At 43.9% G+C, this 20653-nt stretch overlaps 1 protein-coding gene across 2 annotated transcripts in view; it reads left to right on the top strand.

The window, feature by feature from the left end:
* Nucleotides 1–11798: 11798 nt before the first annotated feature.
* mdy (diacylglycerol O-acyltransferase) overlaps nt 11799–20653 on the top strand; it is a 46869-nt gene continuing 38014 nt past the window's right edge. For both annotated transcript variants that reach the window (XM_014357256.2, XM_014357255.2), the window contains exon 1: nt 11799–12488. In XM_014357256.2, the coding sequence (XP_014212742.1) occupies nt 12373–12488 (116 nt within the window). In that variant the 5' untranslated portion in view covers nt 11799–12372. The remainder of the gene's footprint in view (nt 12489–20653) is intronic.

Here is a 20653-nt window from a genome sequence, read left to right as displayed (position 1 = left end):
TAATAAAAAAAAGGAAAATGTATAAACAATTTGTAAAATGATTTTGTCCATGTAAAATGGCACAACGATACATAAAATGTTTCACGACTGAAACTGTTGATTGATGTAGCAATATTTGCTAAAAAATAAATCCGAACGTCATAGGGTTGTATGAAAACCGTTATTGTAGCTCTAAGTTGATAGTAGAATAAACATGAATGATAACACAAGATAAGTAATTTCTTTCAGCAAACCTTGTTAATCGACCCTTTATTTTAATATAAAAAAATGATATTATATTTGCTCGATTATTTTTCAAACAAATAAGTGAATCCCCTAAGCAGTAATCGTTTCAAAGTTGTCAAACTGTATTTCTTGCAGTGAGGTATCGCAACGTTAACCCGCACCGAAAAGATCGAAATGCACATATAAGGCAGTGGCTTCCGCGGAGGCGTTACCCTGTATCAATTGCGGTGCGTCCAAACGCACCCATATGAATTACCTGTACCTGCACGGAAACGGTGACGAGCTCATTCCCCAATATCACTTGACACCGGAGCAGGAAGGCCTATTACCGGTGCAATTACGACGGGGGCGCTTCCCAAATATCGACCCATCACCCGGCCGATGGTCGATCATTTTTCTCTCTCTTGCCCTCCTCCAACATCAGAGAGGATATGCTATCTCTCGTCGTAAGCTCGGCTCTATTGCTCCTCTCGGGTGTATCATTCATCATCGCTCGGGTTCGATTGACACGAGCAGCTTAACGACAGCGGTGTAGTTGGGCAGACGGTATAGCGTTTTCCTTTATTTTCATTTTATTTTCTTCCCTCCCCTTCCCCCCCACTTGAGGAACGATGATACGGGCAATTAGCGCGGAATCCTTGAGATGCCGATAAGCCACGAAAGCCATTAGCTCCGTCGCCCGAGACAATGGCCGCGGTTAACAACGTCACGGGGTATATATAGGTAGGGGCAAGCCGATCTCAAAGTTCGTCGATCGGTCGTAACGAGTTTCGAGGGTCAATTGGATTATCCCCGGAGGGCTGTACTGGGTGTACAGGACAGCGTCCGAAAGGGGGTCAAGAAGACAGGGCAACGTCACGGACAGCAACGGACGGCGGGAGGAGGAGGAGGAGGCTTATACAGAGGGCGCGACAAGTGGCCGTGCACCGGGAGAGGAGGACCGATTGACCCATTGGTCGCGACACAAATCTAATCAGGCTCTCTCTCGGCATTACCCACCTATACTTCCAAAGTGACGCTTCCTGCTCCTCTTTCCTGCAAGAAAGTGACGTTGAAGAGGTCCTTGCTTGCCAATTTCCACGTTCTGTACCTATATATCATGCTGCTCTATAAATATGCAAGTGTTGCGGAACCGTGTACCTATAACAGACTTGCACCGTTAAACCCTCGTAGAGCACGTTTCAACCGCTTTGAGCGCGTGTGCGGCTGCTCTTCTCGAGTCTGATGTTTGAGTTGGAGACTCGCTCTGTTTTGAATAATTGCGAGTTAGGTATAAGTATGTAAGGTTACACGTGGGACAGACCTCGGGGTGTGAGGATAATAGTAACGAATTTTTCGTCAAGTTGCAGGAGTAGGAGGGACGGACCGCCGATTTTTTTCCTTCCAGCTCGGTGAGCACACATTCTGTATGTTCGCCGCTGCGTCCCATCCATCCAAAGTATATACGTTATCCGCCTCGCGCAGGGGAGGAAAAAAATCACGGAGAGACAGTCTCTCTCTCATCGCCTTACCTACGGTGTATATGGTGTACGGTATGGTTGGCGTATACCCTGCAGCAGAGCTTTTTTTTTTCTTTCACAGTGGAATTAAATTCAGCTATTCTTTCTCCGTCTGCGGGTGAAATTACGTGCGAAACTCAGTTCCCCGTCCATTTGGTGGAAGCCTTACCTACTTATCGGAGGGAGCGGGAAGGAAGAATAGAAAGGCAGAAGAAGCTCCGAATGAAAGTAAAGGAGCGAATTCCCGATTCGGCGACACACGAAAGCTCTTCGTCTCTCGGCGGCCTCGTAAAAAGGATCCTTACTGCTACGCGCGCACACGTGTATATATATAGGTGTATACACACATGTACCGTACTTACCGCACGTATACATAGGTACAGAGAGAGAGTTGGCCGGCTTCATGGTTTACACATAGCGACGGTGTTCTTCGTCCCGTAAAAGCTCCTGGCCCCTTCTTATACCCATACCCGCCCCCTCTCCTGTATACCTATACGTACTCGTGGCACTCGGAGAAAGAGAGCGGAGCACAGAGTCCGACCTGACCGCCGGTCAAGGAGATCCTCCCGTATACGAGCGGCTCTTTCGGCTCACGAGCCCGTGAAAGCCGTCCGAGCTATACATACAGCTACCTCTTGCCTTCCACTCAGCCACCTCCCCCGTGTACACTCCCATCCACTCCTCTCTACCATCTCCCTGCACTCTCTTGGTCTTCCTACCTACTCTTTTTTTTTTTTTTTTTTTTTTTTTTTTCCAAACAAGTGGTCTTTCGAAAAGCATCCATAGCTACTACACTTTTGGAAACACCCATCTCAATACATGTGTGTGTGTGTAGCAGTGGTTACTTTTCCAATCCTTTCCAAAATCCATAATGTTATTTTGTGAACTTTGAGCCAAGGCTTTTTATTTTTTCAACTGTACTTGACACAGATTTGAGGAAAGTTGCGCGTGTAATTGCGCGAATTACGCACGCGTCGCGTGAATCATTTTCATACATAATGGGCGCAAAGTGAAAATTTCCGGGGGGGGGGAGAGTAATAAAAACTTTTGCGAAATGCTCGAAAAGTTGAAGGATTTTCCTCATTTGTGATTTATTCGAGCAATAAACTTCGCGCCGCCCTATTTCATGATGCAGCCCTGCAGAGCATTATGTATACATGCCTATAATTGAAAATAAGAGAAAAAAAGGGGGAAAAAAAAATTCACCCTCTCTCAAAGATTCTATTGTGCGCCCGTAGGTTTATTACCTCCCTCTCCCCTTACGATTCATTGGGCTTCGCGAAAAAATAATGAAGAAAACTCTCGCGGGCTTTCGACTCCTGTTGGTCGCTATGGGTGCGTGAGAGATCGTGGAAAAAGAATGTATACTACTACTTACCAGAGACGCACTCGCGTGAGTGGAAAGTATATCGAACGAGCAATTTTTATTCGAACGCACCGAAGGGAAATGATTTTGAAAAAACTTTCTGAGGGGCGCACCACTTCTGCTCGTGCCGATATGCCCTATTGATTATCGGACGAGTGCAATTTTATATTAACGCTCGAATAAACAATTCGTTTCCCTCGATTGTTGATGTATAGTTCACGTGGGCAGCTGTTTTAAAACCAACTCATTTTTTATTGGCGAAAATAAAATTGTTCCCCGTGATGAGCCATTCCGACTGCTATGTCTACTTAACGATCGAGGAACTTTCTAAATCAAGCGTGAAACTACCGGATTTGAACTGAAAAAGCAGCTAATTTAAAGAAATTTATTTTTATTTGTGTCAGTATTATTATTTTATGTACCAGATGATATCGAAAGGTTTTTTAAACTATGTAAAACTATAATCTTCTCAAAGAAATCAATGAACCAGTTGTTCGCAAAGAGTAACAAAGTATTTTGAATTTCCTCACATTGTAAATAATACACCAGTAAAAAAATTAAAGTAAAAATGATTCATCTGAACCATCAGCCACCCCAACCGAATCTGTTTCTTTAAATACCCAACCATCATCGACAAACGACAAACAAGTCGACAGCAGCAAGAGCAGCTCAGCGAGATTATATATACATATAGGCTTCCGCGGAGCTTCCGTCCGAGACATTTGCGTGCAAATAGCCGTGAACGCGATTTCGCCCTACAGGTAAGATAGGTACATGCATATAGGTCGCACTGCTCCGCGTGCACGTGATGCTCTCTCGGCAAGTGCCGCTACCAGGTACACGATGATAAAGTCGATAAAACCGATCGCTACTCCCTCCTCTTTTCTCCCAGCTACGGTTGCCTATAAAACATTACGTGAGCACCCCCTCAAGGGGATCTCTCATATCGCACGCGGGGCGAGGGGGGCCGGATTTGTTTGCTCTCTCGTAGGTACTTTGCATATACTGCAAATTTTCAAAACCCCGGTAACCGCTCGATCGGCGCTGTGTTATTCAGCCTCGGGCCTCCCCCGAATGGTTTCCGATAGAGAGCACTTACTTGTGCCGCGGAATGAATTACGTCAAAATCAACAACAACAGCCCGTGTATATATATATGTCTTGAAGCATCAACGTTGCTTTTATACCGATGCTGCGAGGGTACGGTTGGCCGGAGGCACGGAGGGTACAAGCCCATCCCGTACAATATTATATCGGTAGTTCGAAAAATCTCGAGCTCACTCTAGTGCATGATCATGCACAATAACCATCCGCCATCTGGGTTTAATCTATTTCGTAAAACGAATTTTTGCCGTTTCCCGATGAACAATAGGACAGCTGGCTGATTGAGATGAATTTTTCTGCTAGAAAAAAAAAAAATTGCCACGAAGCTATGGTAAAAATGACGTTTACGCTTTGTCAGCTACGGCACCACCGTAACTTATTGCTGATGACTTTTTTTTTCCTCATCACAAATCGCAATGTATTCCAAAATCAATATGTCTCAGCGCGACGGTGTCGTCGTACAATAGTCGGAGAACCGCTGATTTTTCAGCAATGGTAAGTTGTATACGTATTATCATATACATCTTTTTTTTTTTTTTTTTTTTATATTATAGTGCTCTACGTCCGGCTCCTTTTTAATAAGGGCACTACTATGGGCACTTAGCACTTGGGAGAAGGAAGGGAAGAGGGATGGGAGGCCTCCCATCACTGGGAGGGGGGTAGGGGGAAGTAGGCAAATTTTCTGCGAGAAGGTCGCCTAAACCCTCCTCGAGGAGCATTGCGTGGTGAAAAAGCACATGTGAAAGACACAGAGGTACTTTGCCCGTAAAAGTCGCACTGGCCGGGAATTGAACCACGGTCTCCCGCGTGCCAATCCACGACCTAGCCGACCAAGCCACCGCGCGCTCATCATATACATCTAAGCCTCGAAAAGTGTTCGAATTTCGCTGCACTCGGATTTCCAAAATGATTGATCTCTCGTTTTGTCGCTCGATCGAGGGTCGAAGGGTTAAAAAAGAGCGTCAAGCGACAAAAGGTGAGCTCTGAGCGGGGGAGGAGGTAGGGAACAAACGGTCGTGATTGACGAAGCGATTGTTAATTTCCCGCTGACACTCATTGCGACTGCTTTTTCTCTTTTCGGCTGAATACGGCGGTTTAAAAAAACTCGAGGCTGGTATGTGTTTGTTTTTATTCGCGCATGACTCGAAACATTGAATAATTTTTCACTGGTTGTGGAGGATGCCGTGGGATGGTGTTTTTTTTATTGGACATTAATGAGCCGTTTGGTTTTAAAACTTTTTCCCTCCTGACGTTTCTTTACCCGATAACGTCGATAATTTAAGATCAGAAAATTTGGGAAATTTGTTTGTCCGAGAGATGTTTTGTTTGGAACTACCCATCTTTTATTGGAATAATTATGGATACTCTAATATACCGTTTGGAATGGGTATTAGAACTTAACCAGAAAATTAAAAATTTTTTTTTCCTACTTGTTTCGTTTCGCTACATCTTTTATGAAAGAATCTACTTTACACGTCTTTGTTTATACACTTTTTTGTTTTTCTTGAATTATAGTTTATTACAGTCATTTCTGAGATCTTTGTTTTTCTCTCAAAGGTGGTAGCGTAGAGGAGTAAAGGCCGGGGATCTTGAACTCATGATCTTATATGTTCACACCTAGCTCCCCAGCTATAAGAACCGCAGCCTATACCACGGTGTTACCGTGGCCGTGCGTACAGATATCGACTTCAAAATCGATAATTTTCCTCTGAATTAACGTAGTGTTAATTCTTAAACGCCCGTATCTCCGTAAATAATATTACTCAAGCGCAAAGCCTACGTAACTATAGAGGCAGATAAGTTGGTGCAGGAGCATCCTGAAATCCGCCTCGAGGTTTCAATCATCTCATGCACCACACGAGTTTATTTTCCTTGAATGTCCTAATCCATCACTCTTATTATTGTACAGATGTCCGCATTTATGGAGGCAAACGGCAACAAGCACGTATCTTCCGATTTTTCCGATAAAAGTAAGTCGTAGGAGTATACATACTTACCGTGAGCATCACCAACGTGTATATGTATATATGTACTTCTCGCGCGATCAGCGTGGAAAACCGATCGGAAGAAGTTGGATACTCGGCGTATACCGGTAAAGCCCCTTGGCAGCACAGGCAAGTAAAAGAAAATGTGGTTCCTCGGGATGGGTACAAGATGGGCCATCGGGGCGGGAGGGGAGTCGAGCAACTTTGATTCTCTCTACCTTCGCCGCAGTTTTAGCAGAGTGTCGGCGTATGTATATGTATATAGACCCATGAGAAGCGCGAATAGCTAATAACGCACGTGCCCGGGAATACTAATGGCATCGGTGAAGACGCCCCGCGGAGGATGAGGTGCCAGAGCACCGACCAGATTCCGACCGGAAAGTGGCCATTATGCATTCCACACTCCCCCCACCCTCGCCACCCTATATATGTTACCTTCAACGCCACTCCTATAGCAGCTCGCCGATAATCCGACACAATGAAGGCGAGCGCATGATGCCCCCTCCTTACGGGATGAACGTGCAGCTACAACCCCCTCTCTCACCCCGTGTTTCGAGAGTATATGGAACTTGGTGGTGCTTATGTGAAATCGTGCGTACACCTGTGCGCTACCTCCTCCCCACCCTGATCCCCGTATACTACGCTCCGAAGCGTCGACAATACCTCTAATTTCTCTCCATTTCGCCCGTACGTGCGGCATATACGCGCGCCCCGCAGTCGCGGTCTTAGACGGGTCAAAATTAGCGGGGTCGTGCTAGATCAATGGCAAAGAAATTTTTTTGCATAAATATGTTCATTAGATCCCACAGATTAAGAAACTTTATGTTGCCACCACGCGACCTGGGCACAATTTGTTTAAACTTACTTTTTTAAACAAATTAGTAAAAGTGATTTTTTTGGTCTAAAAAAATTTATATTCAGTTTTTTTGAGTCATTTTGAACAAAAAATCAATTGGGATGTATATACCTGAACCCCACAGTTTTCGAGCGAAAAATTCCCAAAGATCTGAAAAATGCGAATTTTTCAATTTTCAGAGCATTGGTGAGGAATGAAAATAAAACATTTTTGGAAGGTACACCACGTAAACATGAAGTATTGACCTTCCTCTACAACTTCCAAAAAACGAAAATTGAAAAAAGTAATGGCAACATTGTTTTTTTACAATAAACATTCAAGCTATGTCTGCGCGCGCCCGAGCTGACTCCCAGCACTGGTGTACAACACTCCCGCGTTGATGAACTAATTTTGACCCGTCTATCTCTCCTCTTCTCGGAAAATCCTTTGCGGTATAGTTATTGTCGGGGAATGCCCGCGTAAACAATGGATCGTGAGCACAATACTCGCGAGCTGCTGATGATGCTTCCAGTGCGTGTACGTGAGCTGTTATATCGTATACATTATTTTTTACCTGCTCTGATTGCCCGCAAAGTGCTGGTAATACAAACGATCTGCAACCGCGTTACAGGTACATATCCCGAGACCCATCGATCGTCTCGGCCAACAGTCGAGTACTTTGAAATGTTTTATACGCATATAGATCCCCATTGATCGACGCGGTTAATCATCGGGTAATTAGCGCCACTCGTGCTTTTATCGCTCGAAACGTCAATCGCGCGTGAAATTCCTCGGCGCGTTGACTCCGAGAATTGATTTAATTAATTCCCCTCGACAGCGGGGCATGGAGGGGCACTTGAGCGATGAACTTTCACCCAGGGTCCTTACGCATGTACTCGACAGATAATCGCGTGACTTGGAGGAGGGGGGGGGCAAAGTTTACTTGTAAACAGCGGCATCGTCCGCGAGTCCTCTGGCGCGTCGAGATAGCTCCTGTGCGCGGGAGAGACGAGAGCTTCTCGGAGATCCAAGGCTCGTGTCGGCTCACCCATAAACGGCGGCCCCATCGGGGATCAGCTCGAGGCTAAGCCGCGCCACTATGTATACGCGCACATGTAGTCGTGTGAATTTGCACCCACCCCTATAAGCGCTGTATCACATGTGTGTGTGTATATATACCTACGGTCATTAGTTTTCATAAATATTTTCTACCCTTTCGATTACTCTCTTTAGTGAGTACAAATTCATGGAAAATGATCGTTTTCACCTTTCGAGAAAATTACTTTAACCCATCTGTCGTTTTTTTTTTTTGTTTGCTGTTGCGCCACACCGTTATTTATGAATTGGCGCTTTTATCTTTGTTTTTTGTTCATCAAAAGCGTGGAAATCATAATATGGCGAGTCGAAGCTGAATTCGTGCGGTATTGTATTCATCGCTAGAAAAACATCCGACCCCCGTGGGCGAGTGGGGTAAAAAAAAATAACAGCAATAATAATAATAATAATGAAAATAGTAAGCGCACGCGCCCCCTCGCGTATAACATAAAATAACAGCCTCGGGTGCTCTCGGTTATACCATATCCGGGCTTTAATACGTCAAACAGCGGATATTTATACATTCCTCCCTTTGTCTTACTCCGCTACGTGCGCTGGCGTGCATAAAAAATACACCGATGGCTCCCTCGCTAGGGGGGGGGGGTGAAAAAAAACTCCCCCCGACGCAACACGAGCTTTTCATGAGGGTTCCGGGAAAAAGCACGATTAGGCGGGCCGTGTTAATTTATTTAGCGATGCTTCCCGAAAAAAGGGACGGGTTTTCCGCTTCCCGATCGAAATATATCGTCGTCCCTCAAGGGCTTCAATGAATTTTACGGTCAAACTAGTAGGTGACCTCCGGTACAGCGCTGACGTTAGCAAAGAGATATCGGCAGGGCGTACCCGGGCAGATGCGCATTTACTGTTTTTATTGTGTCGGCTTTGCTTGTTTTCGCATTTTTATGCGCCACAATGAAACTCGACGCGCTTTTATGTATGTACACACATATATATCCATTGCGCCGTGCGATTATTTTTTCGTTTTTGTCGTTGTTTGCTTTATGACAACGGGCGTTCTGTACATTTATATGTATTTATTTTGTGAATGTAAAATCAAAACAAATATTCGTATTCCCAATATTTTACCCATACAAATATATGTATACCTACGTGAATTGTACAAATACTGGCGTCCGATAAAAATATTAAATAACATCGAACGAAGTATTTCTCCAATCGTATGTATTTACGAATCGATGTCGCTGTTGGATTGCGTCAAAAGGTGACATCTTGTAGTCGCGTGTGTACACCCGGAATACAAATTACGGTACGTATATATATATATATGGTATAGGCCCCACGTAGAGCAGAGTTGGGGGAGTGTTTTAGAAAAGGGACACCGATGACGGGGAGGGCCCCTGCGACCCCCGCGCATCTTCGAGACCAATTGGGCGGGTGTATTCTTCGGGGGGACGATCGAACTAATATTGCAAAAGTTTTTGCAGCGGCATCAGCCAGCCTCGTTCTTGAGCCTCAAACTTTGGCGATGGTCGTTGACCGGCGAGAAAAGCCGAGGAGGGAGGGAAGTTCCCAAAGAAGTGGCCCGGCGATTCGCCGTAAGCGTGACCGGCTACTTTCATGAATTTAATGTACAGAAACTTTGTACCGCCTCTATTACGGCTATACATGCACGTACGGGGGCCGAGGGAGGAAGAAGAGGCCGAAGAAAGTCCTTCCGCGGCTCTTGATCTAAATTAAGTTTCCCTCCTCGTATCCGATCCCCTTCTCTTTCGAGGAGCTGTACACATATATAGGTATGTACTTTCTCCGTCGAAGACGAGTTGCGTGATGCAAATATGCAAAGTACATCATTTCCTGTCTGGTGTGTATTTAATAACCATTTTTTGCCCCTAAAAACACTCGCCGCGCATTCACATTTACAAGTCGCTCGTAAAAAAAAAAAAAAAAAACCCACCACCTCGATAAGACCAAATTGGCAGTGCTCGGACGATAACCACGACCACCCGCCAGCCTATATGTATTCTTTTGTCATTCATATCAGCGAGTAGAGAAACGAGAGCGTTTCACGGTGGCTCGTAAAGAAACGGGGGTAGGGGCGTATAGGGCATATAAAACCTCGGGGCGTCGCCTGCGACGGCTTCCGTGTCTTTCCAACTTGTGTTTTTTTTTAAATCGCCGTCGCGCAAGCCTCGCAAGCCGGAACATCCGTTTAGTCGAGGAGCAATCAAACACGTTTATTGTACAACAGACTCGAATGTTTTCTAACGACCCAGGAGCACGTCAAGGGGAAACAGAGCCGAAATTGATCGCGGAAATGAGCCGAGCACGCGAGCCAGCAAAAGACCCTGCGTAAAAATGTTTTGCATCATATTGCTCTTGTGGGTACTCGTATCCATTTCTCGGCATCCCATAGTGCGCGTGACACCGATGACAACTCCCTCTGGTACTTTAGTTTTGTTACAGTATTTATTTCCTTTTTTTTCCATTTCAACAAATGTATTACCTTCCTATAGCTAAATACTCCACAAACGGGAGTGTCAAGTTCGCTCGAGCTCTTTGAGCATCGATTGCGTATATCTGTCGGCTTTCAACCGAGGACACCCAGTTGCGAGTATTGGGATTTTTACGGATAAAATATCGATGAGTCATGCAGACAGATGGGGAAAAACGAATTGACCTGCATTACTTGTTTCAGTCATGTGATCCAGAGACTCGTGTACTCGTCCACTCGTATTGGAATATGAAGAGTGAAACGAAACGCAACGCGAACACGACGAAATTCATCGAGGGAGACGAGAATAACCCGTTCATTAGTCATTACAGTACGAGCCGTCTCGCCAACTTACCACGAGTAATTCAAACATTTGTACAAGCTGTAGGCAGTAACAGGAGCAATTTTATATCGACAACCTTACGTCCAGAGGTCGTTGCGTAAGCGCGTAATACTTCCAAGCGCTTGGGAGACACGCGACCAAGTATAGGTGTACACAGAGTTCCCGCGATATAGTCGGGCAGTAGCTGCGGATCACGGAACCAGGCGTCGGAAATCGGCTGTAGACACTTGAACTTTTTAATCTCCGTCCCGACGCGCTTGCTCACGAAAGTCGAGTTGCCGAGCACCAAACGTTATCCTTATCTCTCTTCCACGTTGTGTCGAACTTGGCCTGAAAAAAAATATAAACTGGCCTATAGTCTGTAATCGATTTCCATGTCGACGCGTATAAACGCGCATACCGATCGTTCGTCACAAGCATGTACTACACCGATCTCTCGAGTCATACGAGTGTTCAAACAAAATAGTGAACATTGTGAATTTATATAACTCAACAGGATTGTTATTGAGTTTATTTGTAAAAAAAAAAAAAAAACGTTACTGCGGATGAAATTCGTATCTTTCATGTCACGACTCAAGGATTGTTATAAATAACGTAACTAAGTAAAGTAAAAAAAACGTTAAATCATATATATTTCTCGATGACAAATAGTTTTTCATTGCTCAACGTAATATGTTTTAAAACATTAAAACAAAATATAAATACACAAAAGAGTTGTATAGCATTGCTTGAATAATTTTTGTCAACATTTAAAAAAAAACAAGATTCAGTAAACAAGCAATAGTGTTTATACTAAAACGCTATAATCATTACGTTTTTATCACTCGCGAGTGACTTGCACGTATTATAAAAAAAAAAAAAAAAAGAAAAAAAAAAAGTAGCCGTGACGTTGTTGTACCTACCTTATCATTATCGTTATTACCCCAACACGCATCGTAAGTATTTTCATTCTCAATGTTAAAGCAGTCGACGCTCGGCAAACAATCGTCCGAACTACTTATTCATCAGGTTTTTCCAAAAGTATACTTACATCTCTGCTCTCCCGCGGTTCATTGCGTCATGTAGGCCCTATCAGTGTAATATCGATTCGAGTACCTATACGGCACAGCTGGTGAAAAAAACGCGCGCGAAGAGTCTCGGAGCAGACGGAGCGGCCCTGCGCCCCTGAAAATGTATACACGCGCGAGCAGCAGCAATAGTTCCTATATATAGTGCCAATGCCTTCCTAACCTCGCTTGTCTGCCACTGCTCGGTGTTTGGTGTATTATATATAATAGAAAGATACCGAGTAAGATTTGAAGCGGATCCGGAGCAGAAAAGGCAGGCTTATACACGTACTCGTATAACCAGTGAGTGCATTTGTTTATAGCGGTGTCAGGCGGTGTGACTGTGTTGTCAGTGTTCGGGTGACTGTTGTTTTCCGTGTGCCAAGTGGTGTGCGCCTGAGTGTTCCTGGAGGTGACAGAGGTATGACGGGCACCGGGGACCACGAGGGCCTTCGGCTCAGGAGGACCAAGAGCGTCACCCGCGCCGAAGAGATCGCCAAAGCTGAACAGATGGCACGCAAATCCCAGCCGGACCACCCGTAAGTCACGCTCGTAACTGCCGTATACCTATATACCTATACTCACTTACCTTCTATCGTGCCATCGTACACGCGCACCTTGGTGCACCTCAGCACATGTAAATATTGTACTTGTAGATGTGTTAACAGACCAAAGTATTAAGATAAGATATTTAAATACGTAATTTTATGCATTAAGAGTGGAGCAAAAGGATTGAATTGTTGAATGAGCAATCAAATAAACTTGCTCCTTCTTCGGCGTTTCATGGAAAATATTAACAGACTTCTCAGTTATTTTTTTATCATTCAAGTTGACGTTTTACCCTGTGTCGTTTTACATCATTTATAAAACATAATTGATGTTATTCAGACTGTATCATTCGTATTTCATTGTACTTACGTCGTCGTCTATCTATGAATAACTACAGTTAAAGTTGTTTACAGTAAGTTTTAAAATTAACTGAAAATTGACGAAAATCTAGATTTGATTGAGAATAATATTATCTTTACAAAAAACTCTAACCTCTGCCACTGTAAGTACATTCTATACACTCATTTGAGACTCCGAAATGATTCTGACGTTGAGACGCGTCAGATCGAACTGGAGCTAGTGCGCCGGCGTCCACTTCATATTATTATGTGCTATGGATTCTTCCCTGTTATGTAGGTATATTGTACTTATGGGTCATTTCACCAAAAATAAATTTTTTCATGTCCCACTCAATTGAAAACTTATTCATAGATATTTGGTTTGAAAAACCTTTCTAAATAAATCAAAGAGTAGTTTTCTGCTGAAGGTACAACAAAAATCATATATCATAAAAAGCTATTTATTTTATTTTTGCCAGTCTCCCCAAAATAAAAACTCGAAGCCCGTAATGTTTTAAATGCGGCGTAACTATCTTCGCGTAATGTTTAGTTATGATTCGGAAGGTAAAAAGTTAAATCATAGCTTTTACTACATACAGGATAAAGTGAGATAAAGTGCCACAGTGTCGATTTCACAACGATTTTATTAAATCCCGTAACGCTCCCCACAACAATATGGAAAAATTCTATTTTAGTGGTACCCAAAAAATGATGACTTGTTTTGATCACAAATATTACCAAAAAAAAATTTGAAAAATCAAAAACCTCTTTTTAAACTTTGTCCATTTCATCTTTTGATTGCACTTTACTTCCCCCTCGTATCATTTTACGTCTTTATGTATACTTGTACACCTCACCCCAAAAATTCCTCTGATGCAACTTTTGACCGATAATCACCTCCTTTATTTTAATTAGCAGCCGAACCATCACTGCATAAATTTATAACTCACCCTAAAAACAAAGAATCGCTATAGTGTGCAATATAAATATTATTAAATATATCATTGCTGCAAATAAGGTTTTAACGATGTTTAGTGAACTACTTATCCCGAGTATCTTGGATGCAATTAATAAATTATTCTCCCCCGCCGAAACGTGTTTTGCGGCGTGTATATAGACACAAACAGGACGCGAAACGGATTGCTCGTCTGTTTTGTCGTTCCGAGTCCCGGGCGATAAAGTTCTCTCTCTCATTATTAGATCCATCCGGAAACTAATTTAGAACTCGAGTTCCAATCTTCGTCTTCCTTTTTCGGATAGGCGGAATTAATTTTCCTGTGCACGGAACTAAAACTCGAGTAGTTGCTGCTCGTTAAAGCCATCAGCTAATGTCGTCCCGTTTCGCAAGATTATATCGGATGATTTTGCCAGAAAAGCAACGAAAAAACGGGGGCACGAGTGCAATTAGTAAAAAAAAGTCATAGGAACAAGCGATGGTTAAAAGTTCGATTGCTCATAACGAGAGAGGCAGAGGAAAAGTTGCTCCGGGGCACAACTTTTGCCGGACCCGTGCATCGGGAGTACCTAGTACGTATAGTCGCGCAACTAAAAAAAAAAAAATTGCGCGTCAACTCGACAGAGCTCGAGACGTACAAAAACGTGTTACAAGTCGATTCCTCGGGTTGCTTGCGACACGTATATGTACACCGAGAGCGCGTATAGACGTTCGGTGCACGTCTCGGCCCTATATACACTCGGACGGGCGTTTTTGCGTGTTTGATATACATTCGAAAGCATATACACACACAGAGGCTGGCGATGGGGGTGTGTGTGGGCATCCACGTACACGCGCCGTATTCGTATTCACGAGGCGGAGGAGCCTCGAGGAGCTGGGACATGAATTATTCAGGGCCAAATCGTCGCCGGCGAGCTTCGCCGTGGTGGGCACTGCTGAAATATAAGGCCCATCTGCGGCTGGGCCCCCCCCCCTTCTTGTAGGTGCGAGCTTTGATGGCGAGGGAGGAGGGTGTTAAGCTATGCCCGGCGCTTTTTCCCTGTCGGTCCGTCGCAAGTTCCGTCGGGGAGAGAATCGGAAGAGCGGGAGTTCCGTGACGAAAAGTTTCCGAGCCGACTCGCCTGCCAAGGGAAAACCATCCGCGAGCTCCATCTCGTTTTATTTTACTCCTCCTTTGATGACCCCCCCCCCCCACTTGATACTTGAACAGAGTCATCGTCTGCAAGGCATTGGGTTTAATTAATAGTGCGGATGATAGTTTCATCCAAGGACAGGTTAACCCCGCGCGTAACAGGCTCGGCAACTTTTTGTGTCGGTGTAACTTTTTGCCACTACATTATGATGCATGACGAGCGAAACTTTTTTGCACCGGTAAGTAGATGGCCTTGAGCGATATGTTGCAAAAGACGTTAGTACCTGCTCGTGTGACGTTATGAAAATACTTGCTTCTTTGTTATTTCTGTTTTTTCTGATCGAGGCTTTTAGGTGTGTGTAGGGCACAAAAATTGTCTTTTTTTTTGTTTGTTAGGCACTGTCCGTCTTCTTATTCTGGTATTAATAATTTTATCCAAATGCCAGAATTGGAATTTCCAATTTGCTGAAACTGGAGGAAAACCGTCACAAACGTGTCAATCAGAGATAATTCTCTTTGTTTTTTAAAGCTTAAAATAAAAATACACTCTTACATTTTAAAACGTCCATCAGAGAAATAACTTTTTTTCCTTACAATTTCAACGAGAGAGAAATTTATCTTTGTCTTTCAAACATCAGTTTGAGTAATAACATAAATTGAAGAAAAACTTTTCTTTTCTTTTTTTTTTTTTTTTTTTTTAACAAACGTTAATTTGAGTATGAAATTCCTTTGTGCCTTTACAATCTAGATTAAATAAAGTCTTCGAAACTTTAATTGAAAAAAAAAAAAAAAAAAAAAAAAAACTATTTTTCCACCTAATGAATTTTTATACTGAGCAGAATACTCATGAGATATTTTCGTCATAAAAATGACAGTTGTCTAAATTTGAAGTACAAAAAATTAAAAAAGTATGTACAAGAATTTGGAATTTTTTATTCCAATAAAATTTCCTAATACACCACAGTACTAACTGTCGGATACAAGTTACAGAGGGATTTTGAGCAGAAACGGGGATCGTACCAAAAAACAGCTCGCATAAAGCAAGACAACGCAATGTAGAAGGAAAAGGAGACAGAGGGGGGGGGAGAGAAAAGCAAAATATAATGCGTTGTACCAATTTACTATCGCAGCAGAGCGCGGAGGTGACGCGCCAGATAAACTTATTAATCTTCCAAAGCAGCAAACGACTCGTCCAGAGAGAAAGAGAGAGAGAGAGAGAGCACGTGTACACTTACCTCTCTCGTTGCCGCGAAATGCAAATGCAGAGGAGACGTGGCCCGGATCTCTCTGTAGCTTCATTTGTCGACAGCGGCGCAGCAGTGCTTAAACAGTACCACTAGGGAATTAATCAACTTTCTTCTCCTCCTCTGCAGCGCATGCAGTGTTTTCGTTGCCTTTCGGCTCTGCTCTGCTTGTCCTGAGATTCGGGGATTTTTCTCTTTCAGCTTGGTGCGTGCGGTTTTGCTTTAAATGCATCCTCCTGCATGAAATTCACGAGTTGTTGTTGGAGACTAATGTTTCATGTGAAATGTATAAGATCGCGTTGGTTTTGGCCTAATTCACTATTTAATTTTAAACCTTTCATGAGAGCGAGTTTTTAGTTGAAATACTGTTTATTAATTTTCTTTTTTTCTAGAAAAATTAATGTGACACATTTTTTGACAAAAATAAACGTGTTACCATGCAGATATCGTCCATTCTCTGTGTTAGTTATTACAGTTACAGTTTTTTTCTGTGATGTCGAAAATTTTCAGATAAAAATGTAACGGAAGAAGGAAAATTTTATACCTAAACAATGAACGACGAAAAAGAAAAAAAAAAAAAAAAAAAATTATTCTAATGTAGTGAGACACTCGCTCAACTTACCGAGCCATTTTTCACGAAAGACTTGAATAAAGTCCGAGTATAAAGTGCCGAGTCCCATTGAAATGATTCGTCGGGCTGTAAATCCGATTACTTCCCATTATTCAGTCCACATTTTTATATCCCTCTTACAATTTAAAGCAACGATGAAAAATTTCCGATGGTTAACTTGAATGGGACACTTTTATGAAACTTGGAAAAAAAAGAAGAAAAAAGGGGATGAAGTAAATAAAGTGGGAAAACAATAGTAATTAAAAATCCGATGTATTGTTCTCCAGAGACGGAGGAGGACAAAAATCACTCGGCGCCCTTATACACAGAAGAAGAACAAACTCATCTCGCGACAATTGGCCACGTATAGGTACATATGAAAGAAGAAAATACAATAAAAGGAAAGTTCCTTAGCTCCTGCAGCGAGCTCGTCCTTCATTTTTTAGAGTGTGTATCCCACCTATCGCGCGTCTAATTGCAAAGTTGGACGAAAACAAGGAGTGCTCGGCAAACAGCGCACCCAAGTAAATACAACTTCCGTTCGTTTAAGGGAAGAAACGCGCCTTCTTGTACAGCGCGTAGCACACGTGGGTGTGTATACATGCACGCAGCAACGAAGCGGAGCGTGATGAAAAGCGGAAAAAGTGCGGGGGGAAAATGAACCTCCGCGGGAGCTTCGAGCGGAATCCGATGCTCCCTTTCTTTTCTCCCGGAGTTGCAGCCAATGCCTTCGGAGTCCTTGGAACGATTTTACAAGATTATCGCAATTCATTTTCCATCCAAACGATCCATCCTCTTTTCAAAGCATTTGCGTCGAGCGGGTGAAAAATAAACTCGGAGGCGGTTTACGAGGAGCAACAACATTTTTCTCGATGCTCGAAAGAAAAAGGGGGCCAATTATTGCAGCAACGAAACGTACAGTATGAGGGAAAAGGAAGAAAAAAAAAACCAAGGGAGGGGCTTAAGGCGCGTTGATTAGTACAACAGGAGGGAGGGAAAACGTAATTTACAAGGGGATAACGGCTCGCGTTATTTTATACGCGTTATTAAAGTGCGTCGTGCAGCTCTGCAGGGAACATCTTTTTTATTAGAGCAATTTCAAGATGAAGACGAAGAAGAAGAAGGGGGGAAAAAAAATTGATATTCAGAGCAATGCTCTTTTCTCCGGTCCGCTGATAGAGAGCAACAATTTGCTCCTTCGACGATTCCCGCGGGGATTTCTCGTTCCATTACCGAGCAGCGCGAGTACAAGTGGCGCGCATCGACCGTAGGGGGGTAGACTCCCGGCGGCGATTTTATTTGTAAAAAGCAATTTACATAAACGACGGGAGGCTCAAAAGGTACATTGGGGCTGCTGACTTTTTAAATACGCATTATATTCGACAAGAGGGAGAAATTTCTCGATCCGGAAGAGGGCCCATACACGCCGGCTCCTCGAATATTGTACCAGCGCTTCCTCTATTTTCGCGCTTTCCTCCCTTTTTTTTTTTTTTTTTTTTTTTCTTCCCTCGCCTTTCCGATACCTCCAGATGCCGGAGGGAACTATAGTATTCTCGATTTCCTCCCGTGGAAAATGTCAGAAGTAAGTGCTTCCCTTCCGCCGAGACTTTCCCATCTCGCTTCTCCCTCGGCGCGCCACCCGTGCACCGTTTGCTTATTTTACGAATTTCATGAGGAGTCCTTATTCCCCTGCCAAAAAAAAATTCGCCCACTATTGCAAAAAAAAAAAAAAAAAAAAAAAAAAAAGAGAGAAATTATTCAAAGTACGAAAAACGAAGCTGTCCCATTTTTACCTCATCACCAACTGGGCGAGCAAAAACATATAAAATGAAAACGGAATAAGAAAGGCTCACGATTTTTAATCCAGCAGCATCTTTTTATATCGTTACTACTAACAATGCCCCTCCTGTCGCTCAAAAGAAAGCCCCGCCTCTCTCTCGAATCGCGAAATTTCAGCGAGCATTTGGAACGAGCCAGCTATGTACTTACCGGCGAAACTGCTCCCCTCTTTTGCGCGGAAACAAAAGATTCGGCACCTTTATCTTTTACGAGGGGGGGGGGGCTGCTCTTCAAGCTCGACGACGAAGATTTTAAGCTGCCGTCTGCCTCCGCGCCCGTGTATCCCATAAACGCCGGCGTTAACCAAATGCTCGCTCTCTCCGATCCTCGGTATACGTGTATATGCGACGATATCGCGAGCTCGTGATGGAACCGTTCCTCCCCCTACACTTCTAAACAGGAATTTTGCATATGTGCCGCCAGCGCGTGTTTGTAGTTCGGTAATGCCGAGAAATTACGAAAATTCAATTTCCAGCTATATACCGATGGGGAGTTAGTGCTGCTGCTAAGTGCCGCGCCCCGAGTGGCTTTAACAAGTGGGCCGAGCGCGTCGAAAGGCTGAAAGCTCGGGCCAAATGAATGGCCCGTTATTGAATTTATGAGCCGCCCCTGCAGCTCTCGGAAAGTACACTTATTTCACGCGCACGCGACGGAAAACTGGAAATGTATAATTTTTCCCAGCTCTGTATATATCATACATATTTTTATACCGGCAAAGTCGTTTATATACCTTACCGAGTGAGGTGATTGTGCGCGCGAGTCTAAGCTAAAGCTTTTGACTATACTTCTTGTAACGAAACCTCAAAGTAAGCGGTTACCTCGACGAGATGATAACAACGTTGTTGGCCATCTGTTCTTTTTCGTTAATTTATTTGTTAATATGCTAAAAAGTTGAAAACGTGACAGCCAGCGAATAAATAAAATGTCAAATGGACGTTCGTAGCGACATTGCCTGCACGTTCAAGTATCAATATATACTTATTATCCCTCGAGTCTGGAAAATTGGCTTTGGTTCTTCCTTTGAAAAGTCACCGCGACGAAAACATTCACTTGTCACCGAATCTTCCGGTGTCTGCCCGCGGTATACGTCAAGCTGCAGAGCACACGCACCGATAATTATACCCCGGGAAAAAAAGGCGATCCACCCCTGTTTCGACGCATAGTGGCGCACATGCAGATTGTATATATACACGCGTAGAGAGGAGACGTCTGTAATCCAGGGGGGATCGGCGTTTTATTTTTTTCGCGCGTCGAACCACGGCTGTGTGCGGGCTTTTGCCTCCCCATTGTACGTCCGGCTCGGCAGATTAGGTGAAAGCCTCTCGGCACCGGCCGACTGCATTTTCCGAAATTCAATAAAACCGCGGCCGAGCGAGTTTCGATTCTCGAGCGCACAATGGGCCCGCGCACCACCTCCGGGAGAGGATTAATCGAGTAGACGCGTGGCTCCAGTCATTCTTCCGAAAAGCGAAATTCCCTGGGGATTTTTTTTTTTTCCATACCAGTGGTGGGTGGTGGCACTGTACGACTCCCATCGGGGTCCAACGGCAACGCTCCTCACGCTCAATGTGTCTCGGCTGAACGGGCCCTCGGGTGTGCACCGAGGCAGCTTCGTCCGCTTGACACGCGGCGGGAGGGCGATCTCGCGGAGCGTTAATTCAAACAATAGAAAAGAAGAGGCAGCAGTTGGTAGTGTGTGTGTGCAGAGCTCCTCTCTCGCACGCTCGGCCGCTCATGCGTGAGAAATTTCACGTCGGCGAGTGTTGGTGCACTTGCAGGTTTGACGGGCAGGAGGACGAGAAAAATTCATATACTCGTCCGTCGACTCTTCTTCCGTAGAGCTATTATAAATATATATATATACCTACAACACACACGTATAGTGCATACGTTATGTGCGTGTGCCAAGTGAACCGTCGACGAGCTGCTTCCCTTCGCTCTATTAATTATCGCGATCTTCGTGAATTCCCGAAAACTCTCGCCGCTGCAGTGATGGGTAATTTTGCTATACCGGGGGGGTTATAGTATACACCACGA

This window comes from Copidosoma floridanum, unplaced genomic scaffold (genome assembly GCF_036245765.1).
Source record: "Copidosoma floridanum isolate Cflo_tuat_1 unplaced genomic scaffold, Cflo_Japanese_pri ptg000012l, whole genome shotgun sequence".
NCBI classification, from domain to species: domain Eukaryota; kingdom Metazoa; phylum Arthropoda; class Insecta; order Hymenoptera; family Encyrtidae; genus Copidosoma; species Copidosoma floridanum.
This window is presented reverse-complemented; position numbering and strand designations above follow the sequence as displayed.